Source organism: Haematobia irritans, chromosome 2 (assembly GCF_050003625.1).
Source record: "Haematobia irritans isolate KBUSLIRL chromosome 2, ASM5000362v1, whole genome shotgun sequence".
Classification (NCBI taxonomy): domain Eukaryota; kingdom Metazoa; phylum Arthropoda; class Insecta; order Diptera; family Muscidae; genus Haematobia; species Haematobia irritans.
In genome coordinates this window covers 230,740,375-230,759,163 of record NC_134398.1, presented here as the reverse complement: position 1 = coordinate 230,759,163, position 18,789 = coordinate 230,740,375, and the positions used below count along the sequence as shown (strand labels likewise).

The window sequence follows — 18,789 nt, the reverse complement described above, 5'->3', positions numbered from 1 at the left end:
AATTTTTTAGGACACATTGACATCTATTTAATAGAATTCCCTTTTATGTAAACATACCCATTTTAAAATCTCCTAGCTCTAATGGCAGAGAAATACTTCTTCTATGCTAAGTAAAACTTACCGTCGTATTTTAAGGACAACAAATCTTTGTGCTCAAGACAATATTTTTCAGTGCAAAGAACCCACATCATAGGTCCGAGCCCAAACAGCGACTCTCACAAAATCATGGGATTTCAAAAATCCCCACAAAAGTGTCAATTCCATCATTTTCTTATACTCTACATTAATTTGTCTGGCCGTAGCTGAAACCTTATATTCGGCCCAAAAGTCACGTTCATGTACATCCACGGATGCATCCCACCATGTCTATGGAAAAATTGATATGAAGACCACAAACTAAAGACTAGCCCCCACCCCTTCATTTGAATGGTAATCGATGAGATGTTAGGGAAAGAAATTTTAACGAGATGATTGCATGTGAAAAACTCACCAAACATCTCGGATGGTTGTCCAATTGGCCAATGAAGTCAACGAATATGGTAATTTTGCAGATTATAACGTTAGACTTTTTTGTTTTAGAATTTTCTATGCCTAAGGACTAAATTACACATTGGAAATATTATCGTGTACGAGGTCATCGGATCACAAAAATCCTTTGGTTTAGTTTATTGCGTTGAGTTCCAATTTCTTGAAATTGTGTGTACAAAGCACACTTACTTGTCTTTGCATGTGACCAAATATTCCGGATGAATTACGACACTGAACGGTATCTACAAATTTATGCAATATTCTACACATACGCATTGTGGAAGAATGGAAATCTCATCGATTATACGAGGGATGGAAGAAAAGTTTTTTTTTTTTTTTTTAGTTGGAGAACCTAATTCTAAAAGAAATAACAATCGGAAGCTAAACTGTTAATGTTAAACGAGCCATATGAAATATTATAATCATGGATCCATTATCTGTGGGAAAAAAGGGTTGTATCAGAAAGTTTATGAGCGATATTTCTCCCATCCCATCTCCCATTAGTATTGCCGATGATATTTCCGAGGATTTCACAGCTACTCCAAATGGTGTCACACATAGTGTGACACATAGGACACGGCTCTAAAAAGAAATCCCTTTTCATTGAGCTTAAAGTAGAATAGGACAATGCCCATGTCTAAGACGCAAGTTAACCAAAGTCTCACAAAGGACTGAATATATAATTTAACAAAATTTGGTATTTTTTAGAGCCAACCATGCTCTCCAAAATAACCTAGGTTAGGTTAGGTTAGGTTAGGTGGCAGCCCGATGTATCAGGCTCACTTAGACTATTCAGTCCATTGTGATACCACATTGTTGAACTTCTCTCTTATCACTGAGTGCTGCCCGGTTCCATGTTAAGCTCAATGACAATGGACCTCCTTTTTATAGCCGAGTCCGAACGGCGTTCCACATTGCAGTGAAACCACTTACACGGATGAAAAAGACTGTTTTTCATATGTTTGGCTATAAACATTATATGTTTGGAACACAAATTTTTAAACACAATATTTTTGAGTTCAAGCATATAATGTTCATAAACTAGCATAACATGTTTGGGACATATATGTTAATATGTTAGAACATATTATGTTTGGGACATAAAATGTTTGTAAATATAATATGCTTGGATGCAAACATATATTAATTTAGAAATAGCCTATAAATATATATATGTGTTTAGTAGCTTGGAGCGCTATTTAACAGGGAGCGATATTGAATTAAGTTGGTGGTTGTTGCTTGTTATTACAAAATTAACATTTTATTTTTCCTTGGGCAATTGATCAGCTACTTCTTTGATCCTTACAAACTGTGTGGTCCGCTGTTCGAATCCCCGTCCGGCAAAAAGTAAAATTAAAATAAAAAAAATCATACAATTGAATAATTTCTTCTACAATGTTTGTATTACAGAAAAAGGTGCTAAGAACTAAAAAATCTCGTGGAAGTGAGAAAGATGTGGGGGAATATACAATTGGGCAGAAACAAAATTTTGAGCATTCAGGTCGAAAACCTATGTTGTTAGCACCTATATTACCTGTTTATTTTCATAATTCGTTATGATTGTAAGTATATAAATAAATAAATAAAATTTTGAGCACAATATTGTTTGGGAGAATTTTTTTTAACCATATAATATTTTTGGGTGCAAAATGCTTCCAAACATATTATATGTTCACATAATAACATATTGTTTTTTGGAAGACAACATTATTGAATTTGGATGCAAAAATACAAAATGTTTGGAACTTAGACTACCCAAACATATATTGTTTAGACCAATATGCTTTCAAACATATTATATATTGGAAGAGATCAAACATATAAATGTTTGAGCAATACCCAAAAATATATATGCTTGAAGCAAAATATGTTTGGGAGTATATGTTACAGAAGCGATTTTTTGTGAGCGTGTAGAGAAGCTTTGAAACCCTCAGAAATGTCACCAGCATTACTGAGGTGGGATAATCCACCGCTGAAAAACTTTTTGGTGTTCGGTCGAAGCAGGAATCGAACCCACGACCTTGTTATAACGACTTTGTCTTTACACTATTGATTTTGGTATTGATTCCGAGACAAAGAAGCGGAGAATTGAAGTAAGAATACTTTTAAGACAGAATTGCCTTTTAAATTTAAGTTTTGCGTACTTGATTCTAGGTATTAAATTTTAATTTATTAATTTTTTCTGTTTTGTTTTCTTCATGTGTAATTAAAGTAAAAACTTGTTAAAGACTACTTAAATTTTCAAATGCAGACTCAACTTCAAGTAAAAATTATGCTATGTTTAAAGTAAAAATCATATTTAAAATAAAGTGTTGAAAAGCATCTCCTACTTTTTTCGCTTTTTTGATTTGTTGTCAATATGTAAAAAGACAACTAATTTAAAGGCAATTTCATTTGAAGAATTTTTCACAATTATTAAAGACAATTTGACCTTAGTCAAACAAAATACCAGCAAAAAAAATTGGAAGTTCTTCTTAAAGCACAACTTTAAAACCACTTCCAAAAATGTCCTCCCAAAGATGTTCTTTATGTTAACTGCCAGGAACTTCATTTGAGTCTATTTTTATACCCTCCACCATAGGATGGGGGTATATTAACTTTATCATTCCGTTTGTAACACATCTAAATATTGCTCTAAGACCCCATAAAGTATATATATTTTGGGTGGTGATCTGAGTCGATGTGAGCATGTCCGTCCGTCCGTCCGTGTGTTGAAATCACGCTAACTTCCGAACGAAACAAGCTTTCGACTTGAAACTTGGCACAAGTAGTTGTCATTGGTGTAGGTCGGATGGTATTGCAAATGGGCCATATTGGACCACTTTTACGTATAGCCCCCATATAAACCGACCCCCAGATTTGGCATGCGGAGGCTCTTGGAGAAGCAAAATTCATCCGATCTGGTTGAAATTTGGTACGTGGTGTTAGTATATGGTCTCTAACAACCATGCAAAAATGGGTCCATATCGGTCCATAATTATATATAGCCCCCATATAAGCCGATCCCCAGATTTGACCTCCGGAACCTCTTGGAGGGGCACTTAGACTATTCAGTCCATTGTGATACAAACAAACTTACAATTTAGAAGACAATGTTAAAAAGTTTTAAGATACCTTGTCATCGGCAAGTGTTACCGCAACCCAAGTAATTCGATTGTGGACAGTCTTTAGTAGAAGTTTCTACGCAATCCATGGTGGAGGGTACATAAGATTCGGTCTGGCCGTATATACTTTTTATACCCTTCATCATAGGATGGGGGTATATTAACTTTGTCATTCCGTTTGTAACACATCGAAATATTGCTCTAAGACCCCATAAAGTATATATATTCTGGGTCGTGGTGAAATTCTGAGTCGATCTAAGTATGTCCGTCCGTCCGTCTGTTGAAATCACGCTAACTTCCGAACGAAACAAGCTATCGACTTGAAACTTGGCACAAGTAGTTGTTATCGATGTAGGTCGGATGGTATTGAAAATGGGCCATATCGGTCCACTTTTACGTATAGCCCCCATATAAAGGGACCCTCAGATTTGGCTTGTGGAGCCTCTAACAGAAGCATATTTCATCCGATCCGGCTGAAATTTGGTACATGGTGTTGGTATATGGTCTCTAACAACCATGCAAAAATTGGTCCACATCGGTCCATAATTATATATAGCCCCCATATAAACCGATCCCCAGATTTGGCTTGCGGAGCCTAAAAGAGAAGCAAATTTCATCCGATCCGGCTGAAATTTGGTACATGGTGTTGGTATATGGTCTCTAACAACCATGCAAAAATTGGTCCACATTGGACCATAATTATATATAGCCCCCATATAAACCGATACCCAGATTTGGCTTGCGGAGCCTAAAAGAGAAGAAAATTTCATCCGATCCGGCTGAAATTTGGTACATGATGTTGGTATATGGTCTCTAAGAACCATGCAAAAATTGGTCCATATCGGTCCTTAATTATATATAGCCCCCATATAAACCGATCCCCAGATTTGGCTTGTGGAGCCTCTAAGAGAAGCATATTCCATCCGATCCGGCTGAAATTTGGTACATGGTATTGGTATATGGTCTCTAACAATCATGCAAAAATTGATCCACATCGGTCCATAATTATATGTAACCCCCATATAAACCGATCCCCAGATTTGGCTTGCGGAGCCTCAAAGAGAAGCAAATTTCATCCGATCCGGCTGAAATTTGGTACATGATGTTGGTATATGGTCTCTAACAACCATGCAAAAATTGGTCCACATCGCTTCATAATTATATATAGCCCCCATATAAACCGATCCCCAGATTTGGCTTGCGAAGTCTCCAAGAGAAGCAAATTTCATCCAAGCCGGTTGTAATTTGGAACATGGTGTTAGTATATGATCTTTAACAACCGTGCCAGAATTGGTCCATATCGGTCCATAATTATATATAGCCCCCATATAAAACGTTCTCCAGATTTGATTTTGTCAAATTGTTATTTCTATAGAAACTTTTGTCAAAATTTTATTTCTGGAGAAAATTTTGTTAAAATTTTATTCAGTTCATAATAAAATTTTCATCATTTTCAAAATTTTATTTCTATAGAAAATTTTGTCAAAATTTTATTTCTATAGAAAATTTTGTTCAAATTTTATTCGGTTCATAATCATGGTTGCCAGTCGAGCCACAAATAATCTACCAAGATTTTATTTCTATAGAAAATTTTGTCAAAAGTTTATTTCTATAGAAAATTTTGTTAAAATTTTATTTCTGTAGAAATTTTTGTCAAAATTTTCTTTCTATAGAATATTTTATCAAAATTTTTATTTCTATAGAAAATTTTGTGAAAATTTTATTTCTATAGAAAATTTTGTTAAAATTTTATTTCTGTAGAAAATTTTGTCAAAATTTTATGTCTTGTTTGTCAAACTGAATTATATACGTATTGGATCGATCTTTTTTGATTTAATATATACCACGTATGGACTAACATACAATTTAGAAGATGGTGTTAGGAGGTTTTAAGATACCTTGCAATCGGCAAGCGTTACCGCAACTTAAGTAATTCGATTGTGGATGGCAGTGTTTAGAAGAAGTTTCTACGCAATCCATGATGGAGGGTACATAAGCTTCGGCCTGGCCGAACTAACAGCCGTAAATACTTGTTTTTATCTCAAGTGTGAACCTCGCATACTAATATTCTTAGTCAAATGATATTGATCGTTTGTGGTTTTTATTATATAAAACAATTAAAATGTCAAAATTATGAATGAGAAAAACAAAGAAAAATATGAAGAAGAAAATTCTATCCAGACATGCGATATGTCATGGTTTAGTCAATGGTCGTCATAGCCCCAAAGAGAACATGCCTGGTTATGTGGGAAAGCGACTTAAATCTGTGACAGAGGCCGACGTTTCATAAGACACGAAGTGTAGCAAATCATATGCAAATTAAAGAGTCTTAAGTCATGTGAAACTGAACGCAATTCTAATAGCGGACCACCACTTTTACCGCATACATACTCGTATTACCATGAGTTCACCCAACCCCTGGGCCAAAGGATAATGGTAAACCACCTGCTTGACACTCTTCAGCAAGTGAGCAATTAAGGTTACATTTGTAGTTAACCCATAAACACCATGCCACCACTTGGCCTAGCCACCACCAGTTGAGGCATTTTTTTTTGGCCAGAAACCCATTACCATCATATCCCCTCCCCCTTCCCTCCACTTAACTTTATTTTGGTCTTAACGAAGTTGACTCCGGTCTCCTCACATTTACTCTTTCGAATTTCGAATGACTGACGACCTGAACAGAACTATCAACGTCTTTTATCCTTACAACAACATCACTAAATATTAGTGGCAGCAGAGGACATTTGCATTAGAGAGCGTGACACTTGCCACAAAACTCATACACACACACACACTCAAACACTTTAGTTCTCTGGAAGTGAATATGAATTAGATGAACACACGTCGTGGGTTCATTTCATTCATATTTGATGTCGTTGGCATTCGTGATGGTTGGGCTTTTCCTATACTCGCAATCCGTCTAGTCTTACGTTTGACCAGCGACTATAGCCACAATCTACCAGCTCACTCACACGAAAAACACTACAAAAAAAATGACCAACAACATCCGGTCAAAATATGATTAGAGGGAGGTCACATCTTCCCCAACCACCTTAAGCTCCCCATCCCCCACTTGACCAAGCAAATGAAATTAGAGAGACGTGTGCGAAGCGATAGTCACCACTGTCTCTTATACGCTGCTCTGCTGTGGTTTTTTTGTGCTTTTGGTGCCTGCTTGGAAATTATGCTCTTATCTGGTTTCCTGTCGTGTTATTTTAGTCTATGGTTACATATTTCTTAGGCGATTCTAATGCATATCCCAAGGAATCACCCATTGCCATTGTACGACTGGTGTGATTTACTTGTGGTCTTTGCTTTGCGGCCGTATCGGGTCATTTTGTCTCGCTCTGGACAAGTTCTTACATAAGTGCTTGGATAAGTTGTCAGTAAGGTCTCATAATAGATGGTCAAGGCATTTGTAATAGATTGAATAATCTTATCAACCTTAATCGAGATCAGAGCTGCACTATATTTGGCACACCATAGCTCGGCCAAAATGAAAATGTTCGATTTAAATAAGAAAATGGTTTACGAAAAATTTCTCATGAAGTGACATACACATTTGCAACGAAATCTTCAATCACGAAATTAATTGAACCTGTTCGCGTAAATTTCTGCGAACCAATTACATGTTAACAAAAAAAATAATTCATGTCAAAATAAAACTAAAATCATTTACTAAAATTTTTATTTTATATATATATATCAATGTTTGTACTTATGTAATTTTTTCTCAGTATATACTCAGCAATAGATATTTATGTTGTCGCTCACTTGATTTGCAATGTTCTAAAACAAAAACATACTAACATTGTAAACATACATACACCTACTTACTTAAATATTTATTCCAAAGTAATGACAAACAAACTAGGTGAGCAACGAACATACAAACGTACTAACATATTTTGATCTTCACTACACTTCGGCCTCGGCGAGACCATCGGCTTTGTTTTTAACTTCAAAGCTTAGATTAAATATGTAAACATTTAAAGAATTTCAAACATTATGTTTTAATTTAACGAGGCCTAGGTGTAACTTACATGCATAAAAAATTCTAATGAGAGATTAGAGAAATTTTTCAATATTCCAATGAATTTTGAAATTGGGTATTGAGATCAGACTGAAAATTATTCTTCCCTTTCTGTTTTTGGCTGCTGAACAATCCAGATCGTAAAATAACTGAACTAACCCATAAACTTTTTTTCAGCAATTTGTGTTGAAACATTTGAGTATATACTTTGTTACTTAAGTAATAAATTCTGTGCAAATACTCAGTGTTTGAAATATTCTTTTCTTTTCTTTGGGAATTTTAATCGTGAATAGGTTTTCTTTCTTTTCGAAGACAATTTCTTTAACATAAAAATTGGTGCCGAAACCCGGGAATTCGTCGAAAATAATTTTCTTTATCGAGTTTTCCATACCGCGTGTGAAATACAGTGAAATTGCTTTTTGTGCTCATCGGTCTTCAAAATAAATCTACAATTTTTTGTGCACGTGTTTAAATAACCAAAAAGGGCATGGATATTTTGATAAAAGAACAAAGAGATTTGTTGCAATTATTGATAAAATATGAAGGTACATTAAAGAATAAATCCAGAGATGAAAGAACCCATGGTTATTTAAATGCACTTGCTCAAAGAATTGATGATTTGTTTTCTAGATTTGAGGGGCAACATGACAAAATAGTGCGCGAAGCTCGCGAGACTTCATTAGATGTTCATGATGTACCGTATTTGGCCGATGATGTTTATTTTACCTTTTCTGATAAATTTTTGACGATAAAGGGCCAGATAATTGATTCGTTACCAGATAATTCGGTAAGCCAATCTCCAATGGCGAGCACTTTTGCTGCTCCAAATATTAGGTGTGAGACTAGCGTGCTTTCTGATTCAAGGCTTCCTAAGATTAATTTGCCCAAATTTTCAGGGGAATATATGGAATGGGTTCCATTTCGAGATATATATTGCTCCCTAGTACACAACAACGATTCTCTTAATAAAGTTCAGAAATTTTACTACTTGAAGGGCACATTGTCTGGAGAGGCAGCGAATCTTATTAAGGCCATATCGGCCACCGAAGCTAATTACGAATCAGCATGGCGGATGTTGGAGGCGCGTTACCATAACAGGCGTATATTGGTTGGGAGTCTCATATCGAAATTGTTTGCTATACCGAGGTCTGATGGAAGTTTTCAATCCATTAAATTGCTTTTGGATTCTGCCCAAGAATGTCTTTCATCGCTTGGTAATTTAGAAGTAGACACAGATAGTTGGGACCCAATACTATTACATTTGCTCATTCAGAAGTTGGATTTACAAACACGTAGGGATTGGGAAAATTCCCTTAACTCTAATACTGATTTACCTACTCGTTCTCAATTTTTTTCATTCCTCGAGAGGACATTTCGAACATTAGAGTCATTGGTTGATGAATTTCCCTCGAGTTCTAAGTCTAAATCTTTTAAAAATAACAAGGGGTTCACCCCTGCTAAGAAAACTTGTCATGTTAGCAAGATTTCTAAACAAAATTCTCCTGTTTGCATTTATTGTGAGAAAAATCATTGGTTATCAAAATGTTATACTTTTTTGGCTTTACCACTTTCGACCAAAAATGATTTTTTGATCAATAAGAAAGTGTGCCGCAATTGTTTAGTTACTGGTCACGAACCAATAAATTGTACATCACCTTTTCGGTGCATTTCATGCAAACAATTGCATCACACAATACTTCATCAGGATGAGCCTATAGATGCTGGTCAACAGTCTATTTCACCTTCCATTTCCTCGCCTAATTCTGGCCATAACACCATGACACGAGTTACATCCCATACCACACATTCGCTCCAATCAGTCGTTTTGTATACTATTCGATTAAAAGTGTTTACTTTTCGAGGAACGTTCACTTTACGTGCTCTTTTAGATCCAGGCTCACAGGGAAGCCTGATATCCGAGTCTGCGGTTCAATTGTTAGGATTGAAGAGGGCTAAAACTCATTCTAAGGTCATAGGTGTGGGCGATGGATGCGGAAATTTAGCAAGATATTCAGTGGATGTCGATCTCTATACTCGTGAGGATCGACTTGTATTGACTTGTACCGCTTTGGTCTTGTCTAACTTATCTTCGTATTCTCCTGATTTCTTTACTAAGCACATTTCTTTGCCTGAGATTGCTGTTGGTAATTTGGCAGATCCTCATTTCTATATGTCAGATCCAATAGATTTGATTCTTGGTTCCGACGTTTGTTCCCAAATCAAAATTCCTACGGAATCGTTTGTCCATGACAAAATGTTCTTTCAAAATACTCACTTTGGCTGGGTATTTTCGGGGTTAAGTGGTAGTATTTCTTCTCATAGAATCCATATACATTGTGCAAGCCTCGACGGTATTTTGCGATCATTTTGGGAACAAGAGGAAATACTTCCTAAAAGAGATTTGACAGATGAGGATTTGTCCTGTGAGAATTACTTTAGTAACTCGACGAAACAGGGAGAGAATGGTCGCTATATGGTAAATTTACCATTTAAATCGATTTTAAGGGACAATTCCGGTCCTACATTGCATAATAACATTATTAATGCATGCAGGAGGTTCCGTCAATTAGAATTATCTTTTTCGAGACGGCCGCAATTTGCGGACGATTATAAAAGATTCATGAGGGAATATGAATCCTTAGGGCACATGACAAAAATAGGACAGTACCCAGGTGGTGTTCGCTTGAATTCATATTTTTTTCCTCATCATGGCGTTTTGAAAGAGACTAGCACTACCACCAAATTACGTGTTGTTTTTGATGGTAGTAGTCACCAATACGGTTATACTTCTCTTAATGAGGAACTTTGTAGTGGGCCTCCTCTACAAAATGATCTCCCTTCTATCATCACGAGATGGCGGAGGCATAAGATAGCATTTAGCGCGGACATTGAAAAAATGTTCCGACAAATTGACGTATGTCCTGACCATAGAAAATTTCAACAAATTTTATGGCGATATGAGCCTTTTGATGAAATTTCTATATATGAACTGAACACGGTTACCTACGGTACTACTAGCGCTCCTTATCTTGCCATTCGTGTCCTTCAGAAACTTGCGGAAGATTTTAAAATTGTTTTTCCAAAAGCTTCCCAAGTTTTAGTTTCTGATTCGTATGTTGACGATATTATTTCTGGGGCTGACAACATTGAAGACGCCAGACTTTTGAGGGACAATTTGAATGAGCTTTTGCGAAGGGGTGGCTGTAATCTACGCAAGTGGATCTCAAATTCCAACGATTTCTTGGAAAACATTTCTAAAGAGGATAGGGATCCATCCATTACATTAGGATTCGACCATGATAATGTGGTGAAAACGCTTGGTCTCCAATGGAATACACGGACCGATTCCTTTTCTTTTAATGTGAATCTTGATGATATCTCTCATTTCACCAAGCGACTTATATTGTCGGAGTCGGCTAGACTATATGACCCTCTTGGATGGTTGACGCCATCAACAGTTATAGCCAAGTCTCTTTTTAAGGCTCTTTGGGAAAATGGTTTAGATTGGGACACGGAGATTCCCACTGATATTAGAAATACCTGGCTTAAGTACAGGAATTCTTTGAAAACACTTGAGAATTTGAATATCCCACGATGGTTTAGTTGGTCACCCAATTGTTACATTGACCTTCATTGTTTCTGTGATGCTTCGAATATTGCCTACGCAGCAGTTGTGTATTGCAGAATTGTTTCGGCTGGTAAAATATTTGTTAATATATTGCAAGCCAAGTCAAAGGTGACACCAATCAAAACGATATCAATACCCAGATTGGAACTTTGCGCTGCTAAATTGCTTGTCGATCTTACTAATAGTGTAAATCAATCCTTGAATGGATTTGGTATTCGGGACATATTTTATTGGAGTGATAGTTCTACAGTTCTTAGCTGGCTTCAAAAGCCACCTTCGACTTGGACTGTCTATGTTTCCAACCGAGTCTCACATATTCAGCACTATTCTAAACCTCGCCAGTGGAGATATGTACCATCGTCCTTGAATCCTGCAGACGGAGCTTCAAGAGGCGTTTTTCCTTATGAATTGATCAGGGATGAAACCTGGTGGTATGGTCCCAAATTTCTTTATGAATCTCAGTCATCTTGGCCAAGAAACCTTCCTTATCTTGGAACATCGGAAGAGGAGAGAACTAAAAAGTTATCTTCGCACAATTTGACTGCAAACATATATCCCGAAGTACTTTCTCGATTTTCGAGTATGCAAACTTTATTACGTACTTTATCATTGTGTTTCCGATTTATTTACAATTGCAAACATCCTACTTTAAAAATTACCGGTTCGCTAACGCTGGCTGAAATTAATACTACTCTTCATCGTATTATTAAAATCGTCCAGGTTATAGACTATCCTGACGAATTCAAACTTCTGCGTATCGGCAATACTTTGAAGGGAAGTTCCCTAATTAAGCTAATGCCCTTCATTGATAATGAAGGACTACTACGGGTAGGAGGTAGGTTGCAAAATTCTAGTTTTGCTTTTGACATGAAACACCCAATTATACTTTCGAAGCGAAACCCTTTATCATCACTTTTAATTCTCGATTCACACGAGAAAACTTTGCATGGTGGCATTACTTTAACAATGTCCTATGTGGGTCGTAAGTTTTGGATTATATCCGGTAACCAGCTGGCTAAAACGATTATTCATAAATGCATGAAATGTTTTAGATTTTCAGCGAAGACTTCACAACAAATCATGGGAAATTTGCCCGCTGTTCGTTTAAACGCTTCTCGGCCATTTAAGCATAGTGGAGTAGACTATGCTGGTCCAATAATGTTGAAAAATTCATCTCTTAGATCAACGATTATTTCTAAAGGCTACATTTGTGTATTTGTTTGCATGGTCACAAAAGCTTTGCACTTGGAAGCCGTTTCAGACCTCACTACAAATGCATTTATGGCAGCCTTTAGAAGATTTGTTTCTCGAAGGGGTACATGCACGGATATCTATTCAGATTGTGGTACTAATTTTGTGGGTGCGTCTAAGGAACTCAAAATACTCTTCAATAGGAGTTCAAAATCATTACCCGATGACCTTCGACACGCCCTTAGTTTAAATTGTACGAATTGGCATTTTATTCCACCAGCCTCTCCCAATTTTGGTGGTCTGTGGGAGGCTGGTGTCAAGTCTGTGAAGCATCACTTAAAACGGATAGTAAATGATAGGCTTTTGAATTTCGAAGAATTATCGACTCTTTTGTGCCAAATCGAAAGTTGTCTAAATTCTCGACCTTTATGCCCCCTCTCAGCAGATCCAACAGATTTTGAAGCCTTGACTCCAGCACATTTTCTTATAGGTGAGCCTACAAACTCTGTTCCAGAAGAGTCATTACTTGACACAAGTTCAAACCGTTTATCACGCTGGAAAAATATTGAAAAAATGAAACAACATTTCTGGAAAAGATGGCATAGTGAGTATATTAATCGCCTTCAAGCAAGACCAAAATGGCTTAAGGAAGAAAAAAATGCAAAAATCGGTGAACTCGTACTAATATCAGATGAAAGATGTGCTCCCGGACAGTGGTTACTTGGACGCATTGTTGACACTCATCCTGGACCTGATGGAAAAATAAGGGTGGTATCTGTTTCAACAAAAAATAAAATTACAAAAAGACCTCTTTCTAAATTATGTTTTCTTCCACAGCACAACTCTATATCGGATTCTAATAACTAGTTACTACCGCAGTAAATCACTTTGCCTTATTCAAACCATCATTTATCATAATGGAAATATAAAATCATCGTCACTTCTATCATCCATGCAGTTTGGTGGCCTGGGATGGAGCCTATCAATGAACGCTGTGAGTCGGAGCACAGCGGAGCAAATGCTCGACTAAAACACTCCCAACACGGCCATCCCACAGCTACATTATTTATCATTTTAAGAACATCCGTTCTTCGGGGCGAGCATGTTCGCGTAAATTTCTGCGAACCAATTACATGTTAACAAAAAAAATAATTCATGTCAAAATAAAACTAAAATCATTTACTAAAATTTTTATTTTATATATATATATCAATGTTTGTACTTATGTAATTTTTTCTCAGTATATACTCAGCAATAGATATTTATGTTGTCGCTCACTTGATTTGCAATGTTCTAAAACAAAAACATACTAACATTGTAAACATACATACACCTACTTACTTAAATATTTATTCCAAAGTAATGACAAACAAACTAGGTGAGCAACGAACATACAAACGTACTAACATATTTTGATCTTCACTACACTTCGGCCTCGGCGAGACCATCGGCTTTGTTTTTAACTTCAAAGCTTAGATTAAATATGTAAACATTTAAAGAATTTCAAACATTATGTTTTAATTTAACGAGGCCTAGGTGTAACTTACATGCATAAAAAATTCTAATGAGAGATTAGAGAAATTTTTCAATATTCCAATGAATTTTGAAATTGGGTATTGAGATCAGACTGAAAATTATTCTTCCCTTTCTGTTTTTGGCTGCTGAACAATCCAGATCGTAAAATAACTGAACTAACCCATAAACTTTTTTTCAGCAATTTGTGTTGAAACATTTGAGTATATACTTTGTTACTTAAGTAATAAATTCTGTGCAAATACTCAGTGTTTGAAATATTCTTTTCTTTTCTTTGGGAATTTTAATCGTGAATAGGTTTTCTTTCTTTTCGAAGACAATTTCTTTAACAGAACCAATTAAGCTTGCTTAATTGAAAATGCTACCGAGCATCCATTGCTAAACAGAAATTAAAAATCCAGAAATGCTACTAAATTGTCGTAATTTTATCAACGTATTATGGAAATTTAAAAAAAAAAATGTTAACACAATTTAGTTCAGTTTTCGCACGAAGTAGTTGATTTTTCCAATAAAACGTTTTATTTTTTTCTTGGTATAGCGGTGTGATAACATCTTTCTCTATAGGGTGGCCAGTATATACACTGAAAAATATATTGTTGTGAAACCAAAGTTTTCATGTCCTTAAAATACGAATGCAAACTTTGCTTAGCATAGAAGGCGCATTTCTCAGGTAAAAAGATTTTTTCTTTACCCAATAGTCGATAAACTTTCCATGAAGTCGTTTGTCCTAATAGCTAAGCGATTCCACTTTCCAGCAAAAAAAAAGCGTCCCCAAAAAAGTAGTGAAAATGTTCTTTTTGGAACCGGAAGTGGTGCAAAATTGGCGCAGAAGCGATGATTTTAACATGGGCTTGTCATAGGACGGATGTCCACCATTTCAACAGCCGCTGCACTGAATTTGCATCAATTCTTAAGCTGTGATACGAATCCAGTGATTTGGATGTGAATAAAAAAATTGTGTGATATTTTGACGAATAAATAATTTTTTAATTTTTTTTTTATGATTTTTAATGCACTATAACGCTTGTCTGGAATGTTTGACATCAAATATTTTTAAAAATTCGCAATTTTTCTAGAAAGGATTTAGCATTTTTTTTCGCCAAAATTTATATAATTTGCACTATTTTTTTAATTTTTAATCTGTTTTTAACCCATTTGAAACAATAAAATTTTAAATTTCCCATTAAAAATATGAAAAAATGGGTTATAAAGTCAATGAGTCAATGAAGTTCCTGTGCAGTTAAAATAAAGACCATCTTTGGGAGGACATTTTTGAAAGTGCTTTTAAAGTTGTGCCTTAAGAAGAACTTCCAAATTTTTTTGCTGGGTTAATATGCGTATCTTTACATGAAATAATCTTTTGTTTTACTAAGGTCAACTTGGCTTTCATATTTCTGAAAAATTATTCAAAATTAATGAAATCTTCTTTAAGCTAAAAACGTTACAAAATAGGAGATGTTTTTCAATACTTCGAACATAGAAGCCTAGTCTGAATTTAGTAATTTAGGTTGTCGTTAAATGGACTCTTAAGGACTTCGATAGTACATGAAAAAAAATGTTGAAAAAATTTAAAATTGTTTCCTAGAATCAATTTCGTAAAACTCAAATGTAAAAGAGAAATTTGCCTTCCTTACATCAACTCTCCGCTTCTTTGGCTCCGAAAAAATAAAATAAAAGTCATTGGTGTAAAGACATTGGAACTGGGATTGTTTTTTTTAGTGTATGACAGCGTTATATTTGTTTGTTAATTTTAATGTTCAAAATCAAATTTTAATATCAGTTTAGATTTGTTCAAATTGGCAACCTTTGGCACGAATTATGGCCTTTAGACGGCCGACGAGGCCATCACAGGAAGCATGAAAATGCCTCTGCGGTATTTTGGCCTATTCCCAGCGACTTGAGATAATCGACAGTTTGTATTTTTTAGTGCAAATGAGGCAGGGATTATCATTATTAACAGGCTGGCTGATAAGTCCCTGGTCTAACAAAGAAAAACACATTTTTTGTAAAAATTCGTTTTTATTATTCAACATAGTTCCCTTCAAGAGCGATACAACGATTATAACGACCTTCCGATTTTTTGATACCATTTTGGTAGTACTCCTTCGGTTTTGCCTCAAAATAGGCATCAGTTTCGGCGATCACCTCTTCATTGCAGCCAAATTTTTTCCCTGCGAGAATCCTTTTGAGGTCTGAGAACAAGAAAAAGTCGCTGGGGGCCAGATCTGGAGAATACGGTGGGTGGGGAAGCAATTCGAAGCCCACTTCATGAATTTTTGCCATCGTTCTCAATGACTTGTTTGTTAATTTTAATGTTCAAAATCAAATTTTAGTATCAGTTTAGATTTGTTCGAATTGGCTACCTTTGGCAGGAATTATGGCCTGTGCGTTGTCTTGGTAGAACAACACTTTTTTCTTCTTCATATGGGGCCATTTTGACGCGATTTCAACCTTCAAACGCTCCAATAACGCCAATAATAGTCACTGTTGATGGTTTTTCCCTTCTCAAGATAATCGATAAAAATTATTCCATGCGCATCCCAAAAAACAGAGGCCATTACTTTGCCAGCGGACTTTTGAGTCTTTCCACGCTTCGGAGACGAGTCTTTCCACGCTTCGGAGACGGTTCACCGGTCGCTGTCCACTCAGCCGACTGTCGATTGGACTCAGGAGTGTAGTGACGGAGCCATGTTTCATCCATTGTCACAGCTGCAAACACCGCTCAGAATCATCAACACGTTGTTGTTTTTGGTCAAATGTGAGCTCGCGCGGCACCCATTTTGCACAGAGCTTCCGCATATCCAAATAGTGATGAATGATATGACGAACTCGTTCCTTTGATATCTTTAAGGCCTCTGCTATCTCGATCAACTTCATTTTACGGTCATTCAAAATCATTATGTAGATTTTTTTGATGTTTTCATCGGTAACTACCTCTTTCGGGCGTCCACTGCGTTCACCGTCCTCCGTGCTCATTTCACCACGTTTGAATTTTGCATATCAATCAATTATTGTTGATTTCCCTGGGGCAGAGTTCGAAAACTCATTATCAAGTCAAGTTTTTGCTTCCACCGTATTTTTTCCCTTCAAAAAACAGTATTTTATCAAAACACGAAATTCTTTTTTTTCTATTTTTTTCACAATAACAAAAGTTGCTTCACAAAATACGCTCTATCTCACAAACTAATTAACTTACAGACGTCAAATTTTGACACGAATCATTTGAAGGCTGGTACTATATAAAAATAATATGCATTTAATACTAGCGACGCCATCAGACCGGGGACTTATCAGCCAACATGTTAAGTTATTCTCGCTTGGCTAGTGCTAAGTCCTTTTGGAATGCCCATGGTCTGCAGCCGACATGTTTATCTACCCAGGACTTCAATACTGTCTTTAGGACATTTTATATCGACCCCACGGTTGATAAATACGAGAGATTGGACCACACCAATACTATAGGCGGTGTTTGATTTCTGCTGGCCAATCGAAGAATTTTCAGCTCACCTCTATGGTAAGTAAATCCGATCCTTTTAGTTGTTCACATACTGTTCAATTTGGAATGGCTTCTCATCGGAAAGAAAAACCAAATTCGTTAACTAGCCACTTTCGTGCTAGCGAAACAGTTCCTTGGTTCTTTTCAGTTTAATATTTTTTGAGCATCGGTGAACTCTTGAACTCCTTAGAACTTCAAAGGTTTTAGTTCAGGCTCATGTTTAAATATATTTTACATCCCTTCTCGCGATATGTTCACCTCACGAGCAAGTTTTCTACCGTTTCGGCTTGGATTTGGATCAAATTTGAATTTCGCTTGTCATTGCTGGGGATTTTGCCGCTTTTCTTCATCGATTTCGCGTACAAAGAGTTGTTCACATTTAAATGTGGGAGGGCTCTAACGATAGCCACTTATGGTATGCCAGCCAAATTTAATTCAATCACACTAGACGCTCGAATTCCATTACGAATAATAACATTATTGACTGCAATAGTTCAAAATTATTTTGAAAGCTTATAAATAACAAAATGAAATGTCACTGGAATGAAACTAACTAACTAGCTGTCAGATGTGCGATTTAGAAATGAATTCATATCATTGAAGTCCTAAGTCCGAAAGCTTCGTTGATGTCGACATTTTCCAATCAATTTCGCAAATGTTGCACTTTTTATTAGAATCGAACTCGGCACGAAACATAGAATTGCCCTCTTTGATATAGACTTTCGCAAAGTTATCTGTTTTGGTACAAATTCCTATTATTCCATTCATACAAATTTGTTTACAAACATTTCGTATGATAAACGAAATTCATAATATTGGCCTTCCCTGAAGAATGATGGTGGGATTTTTCAAAGGAATCCTACACGCAAATTTATTTATGTATACATCCCGTATACAAGGAGGGCTACTAAGTCAAGCAAAGACAAAACTATTCCTGAGACATTTGAGTTTTTTGAGCATATTTGGAGGCCATAATTTACGTTAGCATTACTATCATTAGGGACACTAAAGTCTTAGACATAGACCAGTTTATCGCAATACGGATGACGACAATGGCAAGTGCAGTGTCCAACAGAGTGATAGCAATCTTCTCGTGATATATGACGTATTCTACGCTGACCAAATCCGTTTTACCACAGGACTGAATATTCGTTTTGTCATGGGGATTTTCCTTTACTTTTATGGAGGAAACAAAACGAAATGGCAAAAAAATCCACTACTAAAGTCCCTAGAAAGAATAGACACGTGTACTACCAACACAATGCCCATTAGA

At 36.1% G+C, this 18,789-nt stretch overlaps 2 protein-coding genes across 2 annotated transcripts; both read left to right on the top strand.

Moving 5' to 3' along the window:
* Window positions 1-8,155: 8,155 nt before the first annotated feature.
* LOC142225327 (uncharacterized) lies at window positions 8,156-11,535 on the top strand. The gene is made up of 2 exons (XM_075295100.1): window positions 8,156-11,404; window positions 11,482-11,535. The coding sequence occupies exons 1-2, from the start codon at window positions 8,156-8,158 to the stop codon at window positions 11,533-11,535; spliced, it is 3,303 nt and encodes a 1,100-aa protein (XP_075151215.1).
* Window positions 11,536-11,804: 269 nt separating this feature from the next.
* On the top strand, window positions 11,805-14,264 carry LOC142225377 (uncharacterized). Its single transcript, XM_075295138.1, has 2 exons — window positions 11,805-13,255; window positions 13,325-14,264. Exons 1-2 carry the CDS (start codon window positions 11,879-11,881, stop codon window positions 13,352-13,354), a joined length of 1,407 nt encoding a protein of 468 aa, XP_075151253.1. The 5' UTR covers window positions 11,805-11,878; the 3' UTR covers window positions 13,355-14,264.
* The last annotated feature ends 4,525 nt before the right edge of the window (window positions 14,265-18,789 follow it).